The sequence below is a fragment of the Pediculus humanus genome, genomic scaffold (assembly GCF_000006295.1).
Source record: "Pediculus humanus corporis 1103172108294 genomic scaffold, whole genome shotgun sequence".
Classification (NCBI taxonomy): Eukaryota; Metazoa; Arthropoda; class Insecta; order Psocodea; family Pediculidae; genus Pediculus; species Pediculus humanus.
Genome location: NW_002987863.1, coordinates 29,279 through 47,264, shown reverse-complemented (window position 1 = coordinate 47,264; position 17,986 = coordinate 29,279). Strand labels below are relative to the sequence as shown.

The 17,986-nt window shown below is 25.7% G+C and overlaps 7 protein-coding genes across 7 annotated transcripts in view; 2 read left to right on the top strand and 5 right to left on the bottom strand.

The window, feature by feature from the left end:
- Positions 1–1,765, bottom strand: part of Phum_PHUM549420 (Programmed cell death protein, putative) — a gene marked incomplete at both ends in the record, with an annotated part of 3,705 nt that extends 1,940 nt beyond the window's left edge. The window contains 2 exons of the mRNA XM_002431765.1: positions 1,121–1,341; positions 1,710–1,765. Coding sequence (XP_002431810.1) covers positions 1,121–1,341; positions 1,710–1,765 — 277 coding nt within the window. The remainder of the gene's footprint in view (positions 1–1,120; positions 1,342–1,709) is intronic.
- Positions 1,766–2,525: 760 nt separating this feature from the next.
- Positions 2,526–3,682, bottom strand: Phum_PHUM549410 (Dystrobrevin-binding protein, putative; the record flags this gene model as incomplete). Its single annotated transcript, XM_002431764.1, has 6 exons — positions 2,526–2,644; positions 2,787–2,915; positions 3,021–3,140; positions 3,177–3,300; positions 3,381–3,534; positions 3,627–3,682. 6 exons carry the CDS (start codon positions 3,680–3,682, stop codon positions 2,526–2,528), a joined length of 702 nt encoding a protein of 233 aa, XP_002431809.1.
- Positions 3,683–4,151: 469 nt separating this feature from the next.
- On the bottom strand, positions 4,152–4,996 carry Phum_PHUM549400 (Pterin-4-alpha-carbinolamine dehydratase, putative; the record flags this gene model as incomplete). The annotated part of the gene is made up of 2 exons (XM_002431763.1): positions 4,152–4,516; positions 4,975–4,996. The coding sequence occupies 2 exons, from the start codon at positions 4,994–4,996 to the stop codon at positions 4,152–4,154; spliced, it is 387 nt and encodes a 128-aa protein (XP_002431808.1).
- A 159-nt stretch (positions 4,997–5,155) lies between these two features.
- Phum_PHUM549390 (uncharacterized protein) lies at positions 5,156–5,676 on the bottom strand (the record flags this gene model as incomplete). Its single annotated transcript, XM_002431762.1, has 2 exons — positions 5,156–5,385; positions 5,466–5,676. The coding sequence occupies 2 exons, from the start codon at positions 5,674–5,676 to the stop codon at positions 5,156–5,158; spliced, it is 441 nt and encodes a 146-aa protein (XP_002431807.1).
- Positions 5,677–6,402: 726 nt separating this feature from the next.
- On the bottom strand, positions 6,403–11,503 carry Phum_PHUM549380 (DNA repair protein RAD50, putative; the record flags this gene model as incomplete). Its single annotated transcript, XM_002431761.1, has 15 exons — positions 6,403–6,783; positions 6,884–7,156; positions 7,241–7,366; positions 7,445–7,825; positions 7,921–8,121; positions 8,192–8,455; positions 8,526–8,886; positions 8,965–9,315; positions 9,398–9,660; positions 9,733–9,980; positions 10,054–10,380; positions 10,454–10,779; positions 10,857–10,972; positions 11,053–11,202; positions 11,279–11,503. The coding sequence occupies 15 exons, from the start codon at positions 11,501–11,503 to the stop codon at positions 6,403–6,405; spliced, it is 3,993 nt and encodes a 1,330-aa protein (XP_002431806.1).
- A 348-nt stretch (positions 11,504–11,851) lies between these two features.
- On the top strand, positions 11,852–13,217 carry Phum_PHUM549370 (Nuclear protein Hcc-1, putative; the record flags this gene model as incomplete). Its single annotated transcript, XM_002431760.1, has 5 exons — positions 11,852–11,899; positions 12,152–12,313; positions 12,430–12,510; positions 12,790–12,981; positions 13,062–13,217. The coding sequence occupies 5 exons, from the start codon at positions 11,852–11,854 to the stop codon at positions 13,215–13,217; spliced, it is 639 nt and encodes a 212-aa protein (XP_002431805.1).
- Positions 13,218–16,451: 3,234 nt separating this feature from the next.
- Positions 16,452–17,986, top strand: part of Phum_PHUM549260 (sugar transporter, putative) — a gene marked incomplete at both ends in the record, with an annotated part of 2,558 nt that continues 1,023 nt past the window's right edge. Inside the window, 5 exons of the mRNA XM_002431759.1 lie at positions 16,452–16,533; positions 16,634–16,805; positions 16,870–17,092; positions 17,331–17,564; positions 17,644–17,859. Coding sequence (XP_002431804.1) covers positions 16,452–16,533; positions 16,634–16,805; positions 16,870–17,092; positions 17,331–17,564; positions 17,644–17,859 — 927 coding nt within the window. The remainder of the gene's footprint in view (positions 16,534–16,633; positions 16,806–16,869; positions 17,093–17,330; positions 17,565–17,643; positions 17,860–17,986) is intronic.

Sequence of the window (17,986 nt, the reverse complement as noted above, 5' to 3'; positions counted from 1 at the left end):
CCAGAGTTTAAACGTCATGTTGTCCCCCCCTTTTTTTTTTTTTTGTTTTTAAAAAGAACAGAAAAGACAGGATTCTTGTTACGTCATAAGATTTTCAACGAAAATTTTAGAAACGTCCAACGATTCAAAAGAAATCCCTTCGAAAAGGTATAAAAACAAACTTGGACAAATTTTGTGCCATTTGATATATTCAAACAACCGGAAGTTGTTGACCTTAACTAAAATATTAACGGTTTTTTTGTTCAAACAGAGAAAATTTTAAATCACCGGAAAAATTATCAAAACCTGAAACGAGTTCGAGTCACGATGCGAAATCTTTGATGGAACAAAAAATACCCCAAGGTACGAATTCATCATACCTTTTTTTTCCCAGAAATAAGTTGGACGTTTAATTAATTTTTTTTTTTTTGGGGGGTTGGTTTTTTTCAGGTTTCGAATTTTCCACCACGAATCGGGGAGCAATTTTATTAATTTACGGAAATTATAAATACATAAAACATAAAACGATAAAAACGACAGAGTATTGGAGGTGTCCGAAAAATTTGGGTAAGCACAATGCGTGCAAAGCAAGACTCATATTGAAAAATGAAAAAATAATAATGAAAAATAATCACACTTGTAAATAAACTGTTTGTTGTTTGTTGTTGTTGTTGTTGTAATTGTGTATGTAAAAAGAAAAACAAACACTTTAAATTTGTATCGAGTAAATATTCGTTGTGTTAATGGCGAGTTTTAGTTTATCTCGATAAAATATAAATTCAAAAATTTTAACAAAACATTGAAAATTAATTCAAATAATTATAGGTCCAGGTAATAAAAAAAAAAAAATGGGGGGCCTTGAACCAGTTTTTACAATCAATTTCATGATTCTAACTTTTTGAAAATTGACAATTACATAAAAGAGCAAATTAGATTGAAAACTTTATGATTTTTATATCCTTTGCCTAAAAACGATAAATATTACAACAACATGTTAATTTTGAAACGAAAAGAAGACAATGTGACATCAATTCAAAAAAAAAAAAAAAACATCACACATTTATTTGCATTAATTTAAATATTCAATGTCGATAAAGTGTATATGTGTGTTAAGAAAATGAAAATTTTTATACAAACTTACCGGAATTATCTCTATCGAAACTTCTAAAACATGTTTGCCAATCTGTAACATATTTCCAAAGAGCACCAAATTCATCGAAACTAATAGTTCCTGTATTTCTCCTATCAAACATTGATATCATTAAACGTATTGTGTGAGAATTAAATGGTGTCCATGATCCATTTGATAATGCTTGTTGTAACTCGTCTTCTGAAATAGCACCACTGCCATCTTTGTCAACCCTGCAATTATAAATGTGTAGAAAAATAAGTAAAATAAATAAAATAAAGTTATAAACGTAATTTGATTTATCTCGAGTATTGCGCAATACTACACCTAAATAATCACAGATGATTTTCGAAGATAAAAAAAAAAAATCAAAAAAAAAAAAATTTGTATCAAATCCTTTAAAACATAATTTTAATAAATGTATATGGATAAATAAATAGTTATTTTATAAGAATAAAAAATTATAAAAACTATTCAAAAAAAAAAAAACGTCCTTGAAATCAAATTTTGTAATTTCCTGATTTTGTTCGTTTTTCACAATTCTGAGTAATCCAGATTATTTTATGCCTGTCGAAAAAAATTATAAAAATTAAACTTTTACCTTTGAAAAACACTTAATAAAAAATCTCTAGGTGGTAATTGTGTAGAATAAGCCATATTAAAATGTTTTTTTAAAAAAAATAACGGAAAAATTACATAAATACTAAAAAATTAATACCGACTGTTTTTTGGTATCAAATTAAACGCAACAGGCACATCCTATGTAAAATATTCAAGTGACGTGGTTGCGGATAAACTAATAAAGTTAAAGCCACGTTCAATTTAAAAAAAAAACGTTACAAATAAATGAAGTTCGAAATGATTAATTTTTTTTTTTTTTTTTTTTTTGTACTTAACACAGACAAGCACGGAAAGGCACAAAAATTAATTTTTTTTTTTTTTTTTTGACGCAAAACTATTAGTCATTAAAACAAAATAATTACATTGATTTTTTTTTTTTTTAGTTATTTAATTAAAATTACATAAATTAAATTTACTTTGATTTTTCTTTTAAAAAAATTTATTTATATATATATATATATATATATATTAATAAATTAAAACATCTTGGAATAAAAATATTTTAATAATTAAAATTAAAAATAATATTTATTGCTTCATTATTAAATTGTTTATACGAAAAAAAAAATTTTATAAATAAATGTATAATTTTTAAAATGAAAATCTTGACTCGAAATTAATTAAATGGTCTTAACTTAAATTAAATGCCAATTTAAAATACAAAAAAAAGAATAATTATACATTTATAATGCTAAATTAAATATAAATAATAAACATACTTATTAAATAAAATTACTTTAAATATATAATATATTTACCGAATAACATTTTTTTTTTTTTTTTTTTTTTTTTAAAATTAATCCAATGATTCTTCTTTGATTTTTTCCAAATCAGGTTCATTAGATGATTCATCATTTAAAAAATCTTCTAAACTTTTCGAATCTTCAGTATCTAAAATGACATCTTCAAGCAATGCTGAAATATCAGCCGTTTCATTGTCAGACTTTTTCAATTCGATTTCTAATAAAAATTTATTGTTAAATATATAAAAATTTTTAAAAATAAAATAATATTAATAGATTTTAAATGTAGTAAATGTTAAAAAAAACATAATTACTTGAAATAACATTTGTTTCCTTAAATGCCATCATGTCGTTTTTAAAACATTCTTCAGATGCTTCTCGACATTCTTTAGCAAGCAATTCTTGTTTCTCTTCGTGTTCTTTTAATTTGGAATGATAATTTTCTTTTAAATTACCTAAAAAAAAAAATTTAACTTAATTTAAAAAATGAAATCTTATGCAGTTTAGAAACAAAAAAAATTAATGCTTAAATGACTTACATTCTAAACTTTTTAAAACAGCCAAACGTTTTTCTCGATTGACTACTAATTGAAATCTATGATCTAATTGCCTACTAAAAAATTCTCTTTTCTCAATAATATCTTCTAAATCTATTAAATTTTTTTCAACTGAATTAAATAAGTCTTTTAATATCACAGTTTTACTACATAAATCATTCATTGAAATGATTATATCGGGAAGACCAGATAAAGCATTGGAAAAATTATTAATGTCATTTGATTTTCTCATAACCGTTTTGTATAAGACATCAATGTAATTGTCAGCAACCTAAATTTAATTTAAAAAATTTGATTCGATTTTAAAATTAAAGGGAAAATATCATTTGATTATGAATATAAGTTACTAACTTCAGCTTTGGTTGCATTATCTTGTGATATTTCATGTAATTCACACCAACAACTTTGAAATTTTTCCAATAAATCCGTACCGGCATAATAATTTAAATTTGTTGATTTTTTAGGCACTTGTTTTTTTGGAACTTCCGTCGATAAACCCCTTAATCTAATTAATAAAACAAAAAAAAACAGAAATATTTAAATTATGTCAATCATTATTAAAAATTATTAAATAAATAAAACCGATTTATTATTTACGTTGTAGTTATGTTTTCTTGTAAATTTTGTATAGTGTCACGTATGCTATAAAACATAATGATTAATAATGATTAATAAAAGATTATAAAAAAATAAAATAAATTTTTTTTTTTTTTAAATTTTTATTGTGTTAATTATAAAAATACATAATCCCATATTATTACGTGGCAGTAGAAAAATTACTTTTAGACGTCGTTTCAAAAACTGTTTAATCTTTAAATCCGCAACATTATTTAAGATTATTAATCTAAGGATATAAAAGTCGTTTTTTGTGAGATTCAGTTTATAATAATAATAATAAATTACAAAACGAATACATTTATGAGTATTTTTAATTTTTTACGTTTAATTTTCCTTCTTGGATTTCTTAAAAATTTAAAAAAAAACAGAAAAATTAACAGGATTTATATTTATTTATTTGAAAAATTCACCAACATTTCAAACCAAAAAAACAGAAAAGCAAATACAAAACAAATACAAAATTACATCAGCATAAACTAAAATAAGGTCAGAGACATACGATTATTAAGAAGCTCCAAGTTTAGAAGCTTGATTAACAAAATTAGCAAGGGTGATATCTCTTTGACTCAAACCAGCTACATCATGACTTGCCAATGTAATTTGAACTTTATTATAAACGTTAAACCATTCTGGATGATGATCCATTTTATCAGCTTTCAAAGCGATTCTTGTCATGAATCCGAATGCTTCGTTAAAATCCTTGAAAACAAATTCTCTATAAATTGCATCTCTATCTTTGACCATTGACCATCCAGATGATAAGAGAGGTTTTAAAAGTGTGTCTCTTTGCTCTTGAGTCAATTTTCCAGCCATTTTTCCTTTTTTAACAGGAGTACTTTGAAATCTATAACCCAATATGTCCTTTCCAGCTTTACATAAGAAAGAATATTTTAATTTGTTCATTCAACTAAAAAAAAAAAAAAAAAACAAATAAAATTCATAATTAAATTTATCTCTCACCTAAGAATATTATTATTGTAAAAATATCCTTTTTCTTTTTAAAAATGCATTCATCTATGAATAACAAAACAGGTTTTTATTATTACAAAATGTACAACTGGCTGCAATGAGTTAATAAAACTATGATAAAACTCTGCAGGGGTCAAGGAAAACAACATTTTTTTTCTTTTACAGAAGGCGGTGTGATATAATGTAGCAACCGGGTGACCACATTATTAAAACTTATTAAATTAAACATAAATCATGTGACAAACCATTAAACAACTTTTCCAAACCTAAACAAACAACAACAACCGAAGCAATTACTAAATATTTTCGAAAATTAACTTTAAATAATTTACAAACTAAATATGCTAATTAAAAATACTTAAACTTAAAGTGAAAGGCATTTCTTTTTTTGTCGACAAATACTACTAAAAAGTCTCTCGATATTCGACTACAATTTGTTCGACTAATTTTTTTTTTTTTTTTTTGGTTGCCAAGTACTAATTAACTAATCTCATTTAAAAAAAAAAGAAAGTAAATTAAAGACAATACGCACCGCAAAATTATTTGTTATAATTTAAAACTAAATCGTGTAATGAAGGTAAAACATTTTCTTGTTCCATTTTCAATTTAACAGCAGGAGGGGGAACACCAAATTGTAACATTTTAACATATTTCATAAGAGTAGGATCTAATAATGATTCCTCCTCTTGTTTTATTTCCCCTACACTTTCATCTATATTTTTTTCTTTATCATTATTATTATCATCTTGAGATTTATCGATTACTCTTTCTTCCGTAACGTTATTATTTTTAATTTGTCTTGTTGTTGTTGTTGTTCATCGTCAAGCTCGGGTACTGAACTTAATTTACTTTCAAGCATAATAATAGAACTTTCCAATTTTTGTATTTTATTTTCTAACGTCATGAGTCCTTGTTCGTAGGATTTTGATAAATTATTGAGAAACAATGCAGTGTTCACTATATAATGATTGACAAATGCCAATAATCTTTTTTTATTTATCGGATCAACGGTTTCTAGGTCTACATTGGGACCTATCATTGATAATTCCTCAACATTCATGTCAGTTAAATAAATAATCAAACTATCTGTCAAAATAAAATAAAAAAAATACTTGTTAAAATAATAATAATAATAATAATAGGTCACAGAAAATTTTTGATTTGAAATGATTTGTCACATGACTTTTTTTTTTTTTTTTTTAAATTATAATTAATAAAAAAAATTTTCCTTTTTAAATTAATCCTTTTTTTTTTAAATTCAAATTAAGAAAAAGAAAAGGATAAAAAAATGGCGGGGGAAAAAACATTTTCTCTTTTTAAAAAAAAAATCCAGAATTTAAACAGAAAAAAACTTTTTTTTTATTTGAACAAAATAACTCTTACCCGGGGTACTGGAAAATCAATAATTAAAACGAAATCAAATTATTTATACACAATCCTTCAATTCCACATGAGAAAACCTTGTTTCATAAAGTCATAGAGTAAATAATCAATCGTTATGGCGGAAAACTGTTAAAGTACAAATTACCATTGTTTAGCGTTATAAATTAACGTTTTAATTTTTGAAAAAAAACCGGTGCGTGTTAATTTTTTTAAATAAATTATACTTTCTATTAGGAAGACATTTTCTTCAAAATTATCTAAAATAAGTTCGTTTTTAAAATAAGCTTAAATTAAATGACAAAAATAAATTCTACAAATATTTAATCATATTCGTATTGTTGCCCATTGGATGGAAATTTCATATTTTTACCACGATCCGATTCTTCTGAAAATGACCGGTTGCTTATTTTTGTTTTTCCCCTGTTTTGCGATTAAAAAAAAAATAAATAAATAAATAAATTACATTTTGAAATGATTCTTTTGGAATTTTCCAGTAAATTTTCTTTCTCTCGCACCTGTTATTCCTATCGACTTTGACGTATTCGTTAACCATGTCTAATTCCATGAGCTCTTGTAAGAATTCTTCGTCGTGTGTGATAACGATGAGTTGAAAATTCGGTTTCGACGAATTTTGTTTCGCGAGTAAAACTTCGTTTAAAGTTCTCGCTAAATTTTTTATGTTTTTACGATCGAGATTCGTCGTGGGTTCATCCAATGTTAATATACCGCAATTGCTACTGAACGTTTCCGCCAAAGCCAAACGAATTATCAGAGATGCCAACATCTGCAAAACAAAAAATTTAATGTTTTTTTTTTTTTTTTTTTATGGAAACCTTCGAGGAGGAGGCAACAACAACAAGTCGAGAGAAAAGGGAAAAGAAAACCTTTTGCCCCGCAGAACATCTATTTCTCATTTCCAAATGAACGTTCGATTTTATTTGCACGACTTTGTAATTGTAATTTCTTCTTTTTTCCGTGCTTTCGATATTATCCGTTTGTATTTCGATGTAATCGATGTCGTTTCCCTGATATATTTTCCTCCAGTATTCTCTTATGAATGCGTTGACTCTCGTCATTTGTTGCTTGTGATAAGTCATCATTGCATATTCCATAGTTGTCGCATAACGTTCCAAATCGTTTCCGATCGCTTTTATAACCTTTTAAAAAGAAAAACAAAATTCCTCATTCTCAACCTTCCCAAAAGAAAAACGTAAAACAAGACGGAAAAACCCAAATCATACTTCGAATTTTAAATTTTCATTATTGTAATTTTCGTCAATGTTTCTCAACGTTTTACCGAGTAATTCTTTTTCAATCATTTTCATTTGATTTTCCATTTCCGACATTCGTCCTTGAATTTGAGCTTTCTGAAAAAAAAAAAAAAAAAATTTAAATTTAAAAAAGTTCGTTGGTGGTGCGTGTATACTACGTCATACAATACCCACTCTTTTCCCAATGTCATCTTCTTTCGATTTTAAATTTCTTTTTTCCCTTAACAATCCATCGAAATTTGCGTTACCGAATTTTTTTTCCATATCTTCAACTTCTTTTCTTAAATTTTCCGTTTCGATAGTTTTTCGACGGTACCTTAAATTATCGTTCAATTCCCTTTCCACGAGTTCCTGATTCGTGATACCTTTTTTTATGTTATTTATTTTTTTCCCCGAGTCTTCTTTCTTATTTTTAATTTCCCTTATTTCCATTTCAAATTTTTTCATCGTCTCTTGAACGACTTGGATTTTTTCGCTTATCCCCTTTTTTCCGTGATCTTCGATAATTTTATTTTGACAGTTGATTTCGTCAAAATCTTTCATCAATTTATTTATCTTCAAAGAGATAATGATAATAATAATAAAAAAATGTCTTAACCTTTCTCTCGATAAGTATCAAAAAAAAAAAGAAAAAAAAATTAAAAACTCACTTTATTCGTTATCCTTTCGATGATTTCCATATTTTTATTCTTTTCCAATTTTCTTTCCGATAATAATTCGTCTAAATTTTTTTTCCTCACGTTTGAATTTTTTTTTAAATCTTCGAGTTCTGCGATCAAAATGGCTTCTTCCCCTTCTAAATCTTGCACTCTTTCGATTAATCCCGTTTTTTTCCCGATGCTTCCCTGAATCTGATAAATAATCGATATCGAAAGGGTTTTTCTTTTTTAAAAAACAAATAATATTCTTCCCTGTTTTTACCTTATTTATTTCTTCTATTAGTGAATTTCTCAATGTTTGCTTTCCTTGTATTTTATCATTGAAATTATTTAATTCCGTTTGAAATTCATCCGCTTTAACTCTTGCCAATTTTAAATTTTGCCTTTTCCGATCGCATTCATCCTGAACATTTTTCAAAGTGTTTTTATCGATCCCTTTATTCCCTAAACGATCTTGCAACGAATTTATTTGTTTTTGCATGTAATCCCGTTCGGATTGTAATTCATCTAATAAAACCATGTCGTCCTAAAAAAATTATTATTTTTTTTTTTAAAAGTTTTAATTTTTAATCATTCACCTGTAATGAATCAATCACCTGTAAAGAAAGGCATATGGCTTCATCCGCTTGAGAAGAACTTATTTCGTTTCCCACATCCGACAATTCTTTTTGTTTTTTTTTCAATGACGAACTAACGGCATCCAATTCCGATTTTATTTCCGGTATTTCGCCATCTTTCAAACTTGAAATTTCATCGTTTTTCGATTTGAGCGTCAATAATTTATTGTATTTTGTTTGCTTTTCTTCTAATTGAGTTTTGTTTTCTTGCAAACGTCTCGGAACTTGTCGGATTTTAGAATTTAATTCTTCTACAAGAGACCGTGCGTCACTTTCTCGTGTGAAATCACGGTGACACAGAGGACAACAAGGTTCCGTTTTTTCTAATGCTCGAATATAACTGAAATAAATTTTTTTTTTTTTTTTTTTAAATTTTTTAAATGTTTTCCTTTTTTGCGTATGTAAAATTTTTACAAACCGTTGGTACATAAATTCCGAAGACGACAAAGTTCCTTTTATATCTTGTAATTCTTCTATTTCCTTTTGTAAACGAGAAACGGTTTCATCGAAATCATCGCTTCCGCATATTTCGTAAATGTCTTCTTCGTTTGTTCTCAATACCTCTTCTTTCGCTTTGAGTTTGTCTTTTAAATGTTTTCTTTTCATTTCGAGTTCCGTCAATTCTTTTTCTTTTTTCGAACGCAACGCGCTAACCTCTTTTACTTTTTGTCGCGCGTTTAAAAAATGATTTTGCAAAGCCATTTTGAATTTTGATTTTGGAACTTCTCCTAATATCGTTTGCAAATTGTCTTCGTGTTTATTAATCAACCTACGAACAAATTAATTTGGTAAACGTTAAAAAAGTCAATTTTTTATTTAAAAAAAATGACGCGTGGAAAATTTTTTTTTACCTTCGATATTGTGAATCTTTATTTGATTTCAATTCTAATTGTACTTCCAATTCTGTTGCCAGGGAAGAATGTTTTTGCAATTCTTTTACTTTGTCTTCCATTTCCGATAGATCATCTTCTAATTTATTTCTTTCATTTGAATATTTTTTTATGTTTTCTCTAAGTGTTTCGACGTCGGTAGTTTTTTCTAAATTTTCAATATCCAAATTGACTTCGGATAATTTCGATTCGAGTCGTTTAAGTTTACCAGCAGATTCGTCCATCTGTAATTTAATCGTTTTTAATGAATAAAAACACGTGAAAAAAAAATTTTTGCAATTTTTTTTTTCTCTTACCTCGTAAAGTTCTAATTTTATTTTCTCTCTTTGCGTTTTGATATTTTTTAAATTTTTCTCTTTGGCACTCATTTCCGATTGTGTCGTTAAATATTCTTCACGGATTTTATCTATTTTAATTTGTGAATTTTGATCTTCCTCTTCAAGCCATTGTTTTGTTTTTTTAAAATTTTCTTCTTCTTTTTTAATTTTCTTATTGACGCCATTCATCAATTCCTGGATCGAATTATCGTCGATTTCGGAATCAACTGTAAAAAAATATTATAAATAAAATATAAATTTAGTGAAAAATATTTTTATTTTTTTTTTTAAATTTCTCACCTGTTATTTCCAAAGTGGAAGCCAATTTAACCAACTCTTTGTTCCTCCTTTCAATTCTTTCATTATTTAATTCATCTTCTTTGAGTAATTGTCCCAACATTCCCTGTTCATTCATTAATTTATTCGTTAAACTCATTTCTTCAGCCGTATAATTTTTAACATTATTTTCTTCATCATTAATTTCTTTTTGTTTAAACGACAATTGTTTATTAAAATCTTTGATTTCTTTTTCTAATTCTTCATCGGTTCCATTGTAAAAATTTTTTATTCTACTTTTTAATTCTGTTAGTATATTTTCATTTCCTTTTAATTCAGCTTTTTTCATTTCTGAAACATAATCATTGTAAATTATTATACGAGTAATACAAAAAAAATTAAATTTAAATTTAAATTGAAATACCTTTATTCGCATGACTTTTACTAATTGTTAATTCTTTTTCATTAACTTCCTTAAGTTTATTTTCTACATCTACAAGTGCAGAATTTAATTCAAAAATTTCTTCCTTACAAGATTCTACCTGTAATTTTGTCTTTTCCATAACCCTCCTCTTTTCGACAGCAATGTTTTTATTTTCTTTTAAATATTTCAATTCTATTTCTGTACTTTTTAAAACATCCTTGAGTTTTTTCCTTTTTTCTCTAACTTTATTAACACATTTATTATATTTATCAGAGTCGAAAATTTGATCAAATTTCTCTTTGAGTTTTTGATCAGTATCCAAAGGCCTGGAGCAAACAATTATATATAATTTTTTTCAGTAAGGTACATTTGCTTTAATTTAATTATTAAAAATTTTTTTTACCAATGTGAATCATCCTGGGTGCAAAAAATAACATTTTCTAAAATGGATCTTGACACTCCGAAAATTCTCGATATTTCAAATGTAAAATCTGCACAACGATTACTAATACTGACTTTCTGAAATTATATTTTACATATGCTTTGGGTAATGGATGAAATCATTAATGCAATAAATTTAATTTTATGTAAAAAATTACCTCTTTGGTTTCTCTGTCGGTTCTAGTGATGACATTATCTAACGATTTAGTCGTTAGTGACTTTTTAGTTCTTGTAGCTTGAACTTGTCTACATAAATCGACAACATCACCTTTGACATCCCACATTCTAAGTTTAACAAATCCTTTAACCTAATAAACTACACTTAAATTTGGGAACCATGAATAAAATTTTTCAATTTTTAATTACATGTATTCAAATACTTACGGTGTTTCTATTCGTTAGACTTGGATCATACACAAAAGTACCTTTTCCAGCAGGTTCTTTTTGAGCTGTCACGTACCTTAAACATTCTATAATCGTCGATTTACCACATCCGTTTTCTCCTAATATTAACGTTAAAGGTTTTTGAAAATGAACAGTTTGCATATCTTCTTCTTCGCAACCGAAACTTCGTATTCCACATATTTTAATTTTATTTAATGTGGCCATTCTTTTAAATGTAGTATGAAAAGTAAAGCGGGAAAATCAACTGTCACAATCCTTGACAAAAAAAAAACTGTTATAAGTTTTCTCTCTCTCTCTCTAAATTACTTATTATTATTATTATTTTAAGATTAAATTAAATTAAATTTAAAAAAAAAATAACATCAAGTTTTTTTTTTTTTATTAAACTAGATATACGGTTAAAAATTTTAATTTTAAATGAATATATTACATTAACAAGTTTTAAAACTAAATATATTTTACGATAATGTTTTTTTACTCTATGAAATCCTTGACCGGTTTTTAATTTATATATGTATATTGTATATGAGACCAACATTGTTTTCATGAAAAATGTCATTTACAATTTCAGATAGAGATTTAGATTTTAATAAATGGAAGGTAAATTTTAAATATTTGATGATATCATTTACATGATTTTTATTGATTTTCCACCGTGAAAAACCAATCTACCAAATAAATATGTTAGTTATTTATATAACCTTAAAAATGCCCTATGAACCACAATTGTTAAGGCAAATTTTTTGAAATTTAAAAGTTCATCTTTGTAAAACACATAAATTTTTTTTTTACTCCCATACTTTCAAAAAATAATATACGTTTTGTAAAAAATTTTGAAATTATTTTATTTAGGTGGCAGATTTAAGAAAAGAATTAAAAACGAGAGGACTTAATGTAGATGGTAAAAAAAGTGAATTAGTTGAAAGGTTGCAACAAGCAATTGGAGAATCTTCTCTCTTGGATGAAAATGTTAATGATCAAGATGAAATATTAGACGAAGATGTTGTTTTAACGGTAGGTTTACGTTTCGAAATCGTTTTTCTATTATTATTATCATCATCGTCATTATCGATTTTTATGTTTTAATTTAATTCGAATGCAACCTCAAAAAAATTTTTTTCAATTTTTAGGATGATGAAGCCTTCGAAGAAGAAGCCGAATTATCTAAACTTGACTCACCTGATAAAAATTCAGACAGTGAAAAATTAAAAGTGGGCGAAAAGAGAAAATCGATTGATAATAATGAAAGTACAACAAAACCGCCTAAAAAAATTATTTTAAATAGAAATATATTTACTATTGATAATGATATTAATAAAGAAAAAGGTAAAGAAAATACTGATGAAGGAAATTACGACTTACAAACAGGACAAAAAAAAGATCCTGTCAAAATGGATGCTCTCAGCCCACAAGAGGTAAATTAAATAATATTTTTTTTTGCAAGTTCTCAATATTTAAGCTCATAATAAAATAATTGAAAAATATTTCAGAGACTCGAAAGACGAGCGGCAAAATTTGGAGTGGCCATGTCGAATGAAGCTAAAAAAGAAGCGAGAGCTGCCAGATTTGGTTTACCAACAGCAGCAAGTAAAATCGGTGGTCTTGTCAACACAAACATTGATGTATTAAAAAAAAGAGCAGAAAGATTTGGTACAACACTGCCAGGAAGTATTTTAGAATCTGTAAGTGACTCTTTGTCATCAATCATTCGAAACTCATTGCAAAAACCCTCAAAATCTCATCGAAATAATAATATTTTCAGGCTGAAATCGAAGGGAAAAGAAAAAAAAGAGAAGAAAGATTTGGTAAAGTTGAAAAAATTTCCCCAGTGACATCTCTCAAAGGAAAATATAATTTTTATTCATCGACCCTTGAAGAAAAAAAAAGACTCAGGGCAGAAAGATTTAAAATCAAATAGTTAACCAACAACCCAATATATAAATTTTTTTTTTTTTCAAAACAAAAACAATAATTTTGTAAAATTTGCTTCCCTTTTAAAAAAAAAAATTTTGTTTTTATCAATAATCATTTGTTTTTCTCAATGTTGTAAAAAAAAAAAAAAAAAAAAAAAAAAAAAGAATTCAAACAAAATGAAATGATTGTTTAAATACAATCATTAAATTTCTTTTTTTTTTTTTTTCAATTTATGTAATAGATTACAACGAGGGTTTTATTACGACCCTTATCACAATCCTTATCACTACCCTTAAAATGATAACAAAATTATTATTATTATTATTATTACGTGTTTTCGTTACTATTAACCATATTAGGAATAAAATTTAAATTTATCTTTTTAAACGAAAAAAATGAAATTTTTCTTTCTATATAACAAACAATGAAAAAAAAAAAAATTCTTAAATAAAATTTTAATGATTTGTGTGTGTGTGTGTGTGTGCGTAACGTTTTTCATTGTGTTAAATCAATTAAAATTTTTCCGATAATGATAATAATAATAATAATAATAATAATTAAATTATTTAATTGAAAACAAATAAAAATGTATATTTTATTAATAATAAAACATTACGCCGAGTCATTTATTTGTTTTTATTATGTATCAATCGTTTTTCTTTTTTTTTCTATTCCTACCCTAGAGAATGAGAGTGAGAGAGAGAGAGAGAAAGATTGTTTCGAAAAGTATTTTAAACGTTCTAGAATAAATTTCTATTCACGTAATATTTTCTAGGGGGTTTTTTTTTTTTTTTTTTTTTAGCGTTTGCGCACGTTAAAATATATAAAAAGCGCAAGACAATTTTTTCTTTTTAAAATTTCGATTGAAATTTTTTAGTATTTTTTTTTTTTTTAAATTTTTTTTATAACAAATTTATGTACAAGTTTCGTTTTTTTGTAACTTTTTATGTACGTAGTGACGATAAATTTAAGAGAGAAAAAATTAAAAATTAACGGAAAAAATAATCAACTCAATAAATTATCGGCGTTTCAAAAAAACGAGGGGGAAGGGGGAAAATTAATTAATTAATTAATTAATTAATAATAAAAAAAACATTATTTACCTTATGTAAATATTTTGTTCGTGTTCCTCGTAAAACTTTTTCTTATGATGAATTTTGTAATGAGTATTGTAAAACATTTTATCGATTGTTTGCCGGCTGATTGTGATGATGATAATAATGGCCGAATGGATTTGAATAACGTTTTCCTTTCATAAACGTATTAATTTGAAGAACGTTCTAAAATAATGTTAAATAATCAGAAAGATTGCAAGGTACATATTCAAATTTTCTATTTATATTATTATTTCCCTTTATTTTAAATTTATTAAAACGATTGAAAAATTAACGTAATTAAACGTTTGTTCTAATAATACATTCCAACGGTGTTGATTTTTTTCCCCATTTCGAACGTTGCATTTCAGTTTTCAATCAAATATCAATTATTTATACTTTTTAAACAATTATTTATTTATTTATTTACAAAAAAGTTTTATTTTTCATAAATTTTCTATTTTTAATCTGTATAAAATTAAAATCTTACGTTTTCCTGAGTTAAATTCATTTCAATTTGATTTTCATTTGTTACAAAACGTCAATCTGATCGAAATTCAAATACGAAAATGTCGTTAATTAATTACTGCCAACTTATTAAAATCAAAAAAATTTTTTTTTTGTTATCCTACGGTCAGTTAAATGCACGATTTATTTTAATTGACACGATAATTACCAACATTTTTTATTACTCTATGACTCTTTTTAAAATATTCAAAAAATGTCAATTTTAAACGGAGGAGAGTCATTTGTTTAATTTTCGATAATTTTTTTTTTATAATCACGTTTACGTTATTATTATTATTTATTTATAATAAAATTAATTAATGTTTATTTTATTTAATTAACGTTTTAATTAGTATTAATTAAAATACCGAAAGGGAAAAAAATATCGAAACGATATTAAAAAAAACTATTTAAAAAATTTTTTTTAACGACTCCGCCCCGTACGTTATAAATTTGAATTTTTTTTATGTAAAATAAAAAAAACCGTTGATAGATAACGCGAACGAAAATTTCCGTTCTAACATTTATTATTATCATTTTGAAAACTTTTTTTTTTTTTTTTTTTTTTTTTTCTCATATGGATAATCTTTAAATCGTTTATAAACATTTTATACGTGTCGGGCTTTCAACAAGTTTAAACTAATTTAAACGTTATTAACAAAAAAAAAAAAAAAGGTTTGGGTTCATCTTTTTTTTTTTTTTTTACAAAAAAATTTTTACCTTCCTTCGTTAATTTAATTATTATTATTATTATTTAAAAAACCCCCCTTTTTTTTTTTTAAATTAAATTTAAATTTAAATTTAAATTTAAAATTAAATTAAAATTAAATTTTTAACTTACATTTATTAAGTAAGAAATCAATTATCAGTATGTGACAGTGAGTGATAAACAAACATTTTTCTCATTCGGTTGTGTTTTTTCATCAATTTAATTTTCATTTTGATTGTTTTCAATTGATACATCATCTACAAACAAATCAATCAATCAATCAATCAATCATCATCATCATTATTCATTGAGAAATTTCATTTAAAAAAAAAATTTTAATGTGTGTCGATATTATTATTACTTATTAGAGTATTTTCTTAATTCCATTTAACTCCGCGTGTTTATTTTTTTTTTTTTTTTGAATGATAAGAATTTTTATTATTTTACGATAATGATAAGAAATGAAATAACATTTTCTTCATAATCATTATTAGTTTTTAAATTTTTAATTATTATTATTATTATTTAACTTGTTATTATTATTTTATTGTGACTCCCCTTTGACATTGTTCAGAATTTCGTTGTAATATTACAAAAAAAAAAAAAAAAATTATTATTCTGAACAATTGAGAAAATTTTCTGTTTAAAAAAAAAAAAAAAAAAAAAAAAATTTAATGACATAATTATGTGTGGGTGTGTGCGTGTGCGTGTGTATCACAAAAAACTATGATATCGTTTACACAATTTTTTTTTTTTAATCAGGTTATATTACCGGTTAAATATTATTATTATTATTATTATCAAAATTATTATTGATATAAAATTACGTTAATTGATTTTTTTTTTTTTTTTTAAATTTTTTTTTTTTTATAGATTTTATCATTATTATTTACCGGTAAGAAAATTGTACCGATAAAAAAAAAAAAATATGGAAAAAGAAACATTAAGCATAGAAAATGACGATTTCGTTACCGGAAGTAAATTAAATCAATATCTGGCAACTTTGGCGGGTAAATGAAAAAAAAAAAAAAAAAAAAAAAAATTAAATTACCTTTTTTTTTCTCTCTCTCATAAACTCGAATGTTTGTGTTTGTGTTTGTTCCTTTGTAGCCGCTTTTGGAGCTTTCACCGTTGGTACAATTTTATCATGGAGTTCTTCTGCTTTGCCAATGTTGCAAAATTCCACGACGACTCCTTTCGATGAACCCATTACAGAAAGCGAAGGAATGTGGGTTGGATCACTCGTAGCAATCGGAGCTTTGATCGGAGCTTTTCCAGCAGGGTAAAACCATTGTTAGAAACCGCAAGTTCGATAATTTTCAATTAATCATCCTAAATATTTTCAGGTATTTGGCGGATAAAATCGGAAGGAAAAATCTTCAATTGACATTATCCGTTCCATTCATAATTTCATGGATTATTATTATTCTATCCAAACAAATCGAACTGCTTTATTTTGCCCGACTCTTAGCTGGAGTCGCTGTTGGTGGTATATGCGTTGTTGCTCCATTATATATCGGAGAAATAGCTGAAACTTCAATAAGAGGTGGTTTAGGCTCATATTTTCAGGTAGTAATCTTCTTCTAGAATTTTCCATTTAATTACGTAATTTTAAAACTATAAACGATTTGAAAAAAAAATTTTTTTTTTTTTGACCTGGAAAGATTATCTTTAAGTGTATCGTACAATGTTCAATATGAATTACTATCTATTTTTTTTTTTAGTCAAAAATATAATAATGATGATGATTTCTCGTAATTGTATTACTTATTTAAATTTTTTTTTTTTTTTTTTTTCCCATTGACAGCTTTTACTCACCATAGGAATATTATTTTCTTATTTAATCGGTGCATTGGTTAATTACGTATGGTTAGGCGGGATAAGCTGTATCGCTCCCGTTATTTTCTTAATTGCTCTTTTTTTCATGCCTGAAACGCCTTTTTATTTGATATCTAAAAATAAAAAGAATTTGGCTGAAAAATCATTGAAATGGCTACGTGGAAATTTAGTCAACGTCGAACTGGAATTAAATAAAATAGAGGTATTATTATTATTATTATTATGAATTTAAATATAATTTTTTAATTGTTTCTTTTTAAAGCTGTATTATTTAATTTCAGGTTGAGGTGACGGAAGCGGCACAAAATAAAGGTACATTTAAAGATTTGATTTCGAAAAAATCTAATGTCAACGCTTTGGTCATTTCATTGGGCCTCATGCTTTTCCAACAGCTTTGTGGTATAAATGCCGTCATTTTTTATGCTGCTGAAATATTTCGAATTGCTGGTACAGATTTAGATCCTTTCGTTTGTGCCATTATCGTCGGCGTTTCTCAGGTGATTTAAAAATACTCGAAAATGAAAACATTTCTCTCTCTCTCTCTCTGTCTCTCTCTCTGTCGTTCTCTCTCTCTTTCTCTCTCTGTCGTTCTCTCTCTCTCTCTCTCTCTCTCTCTCTCTCTCT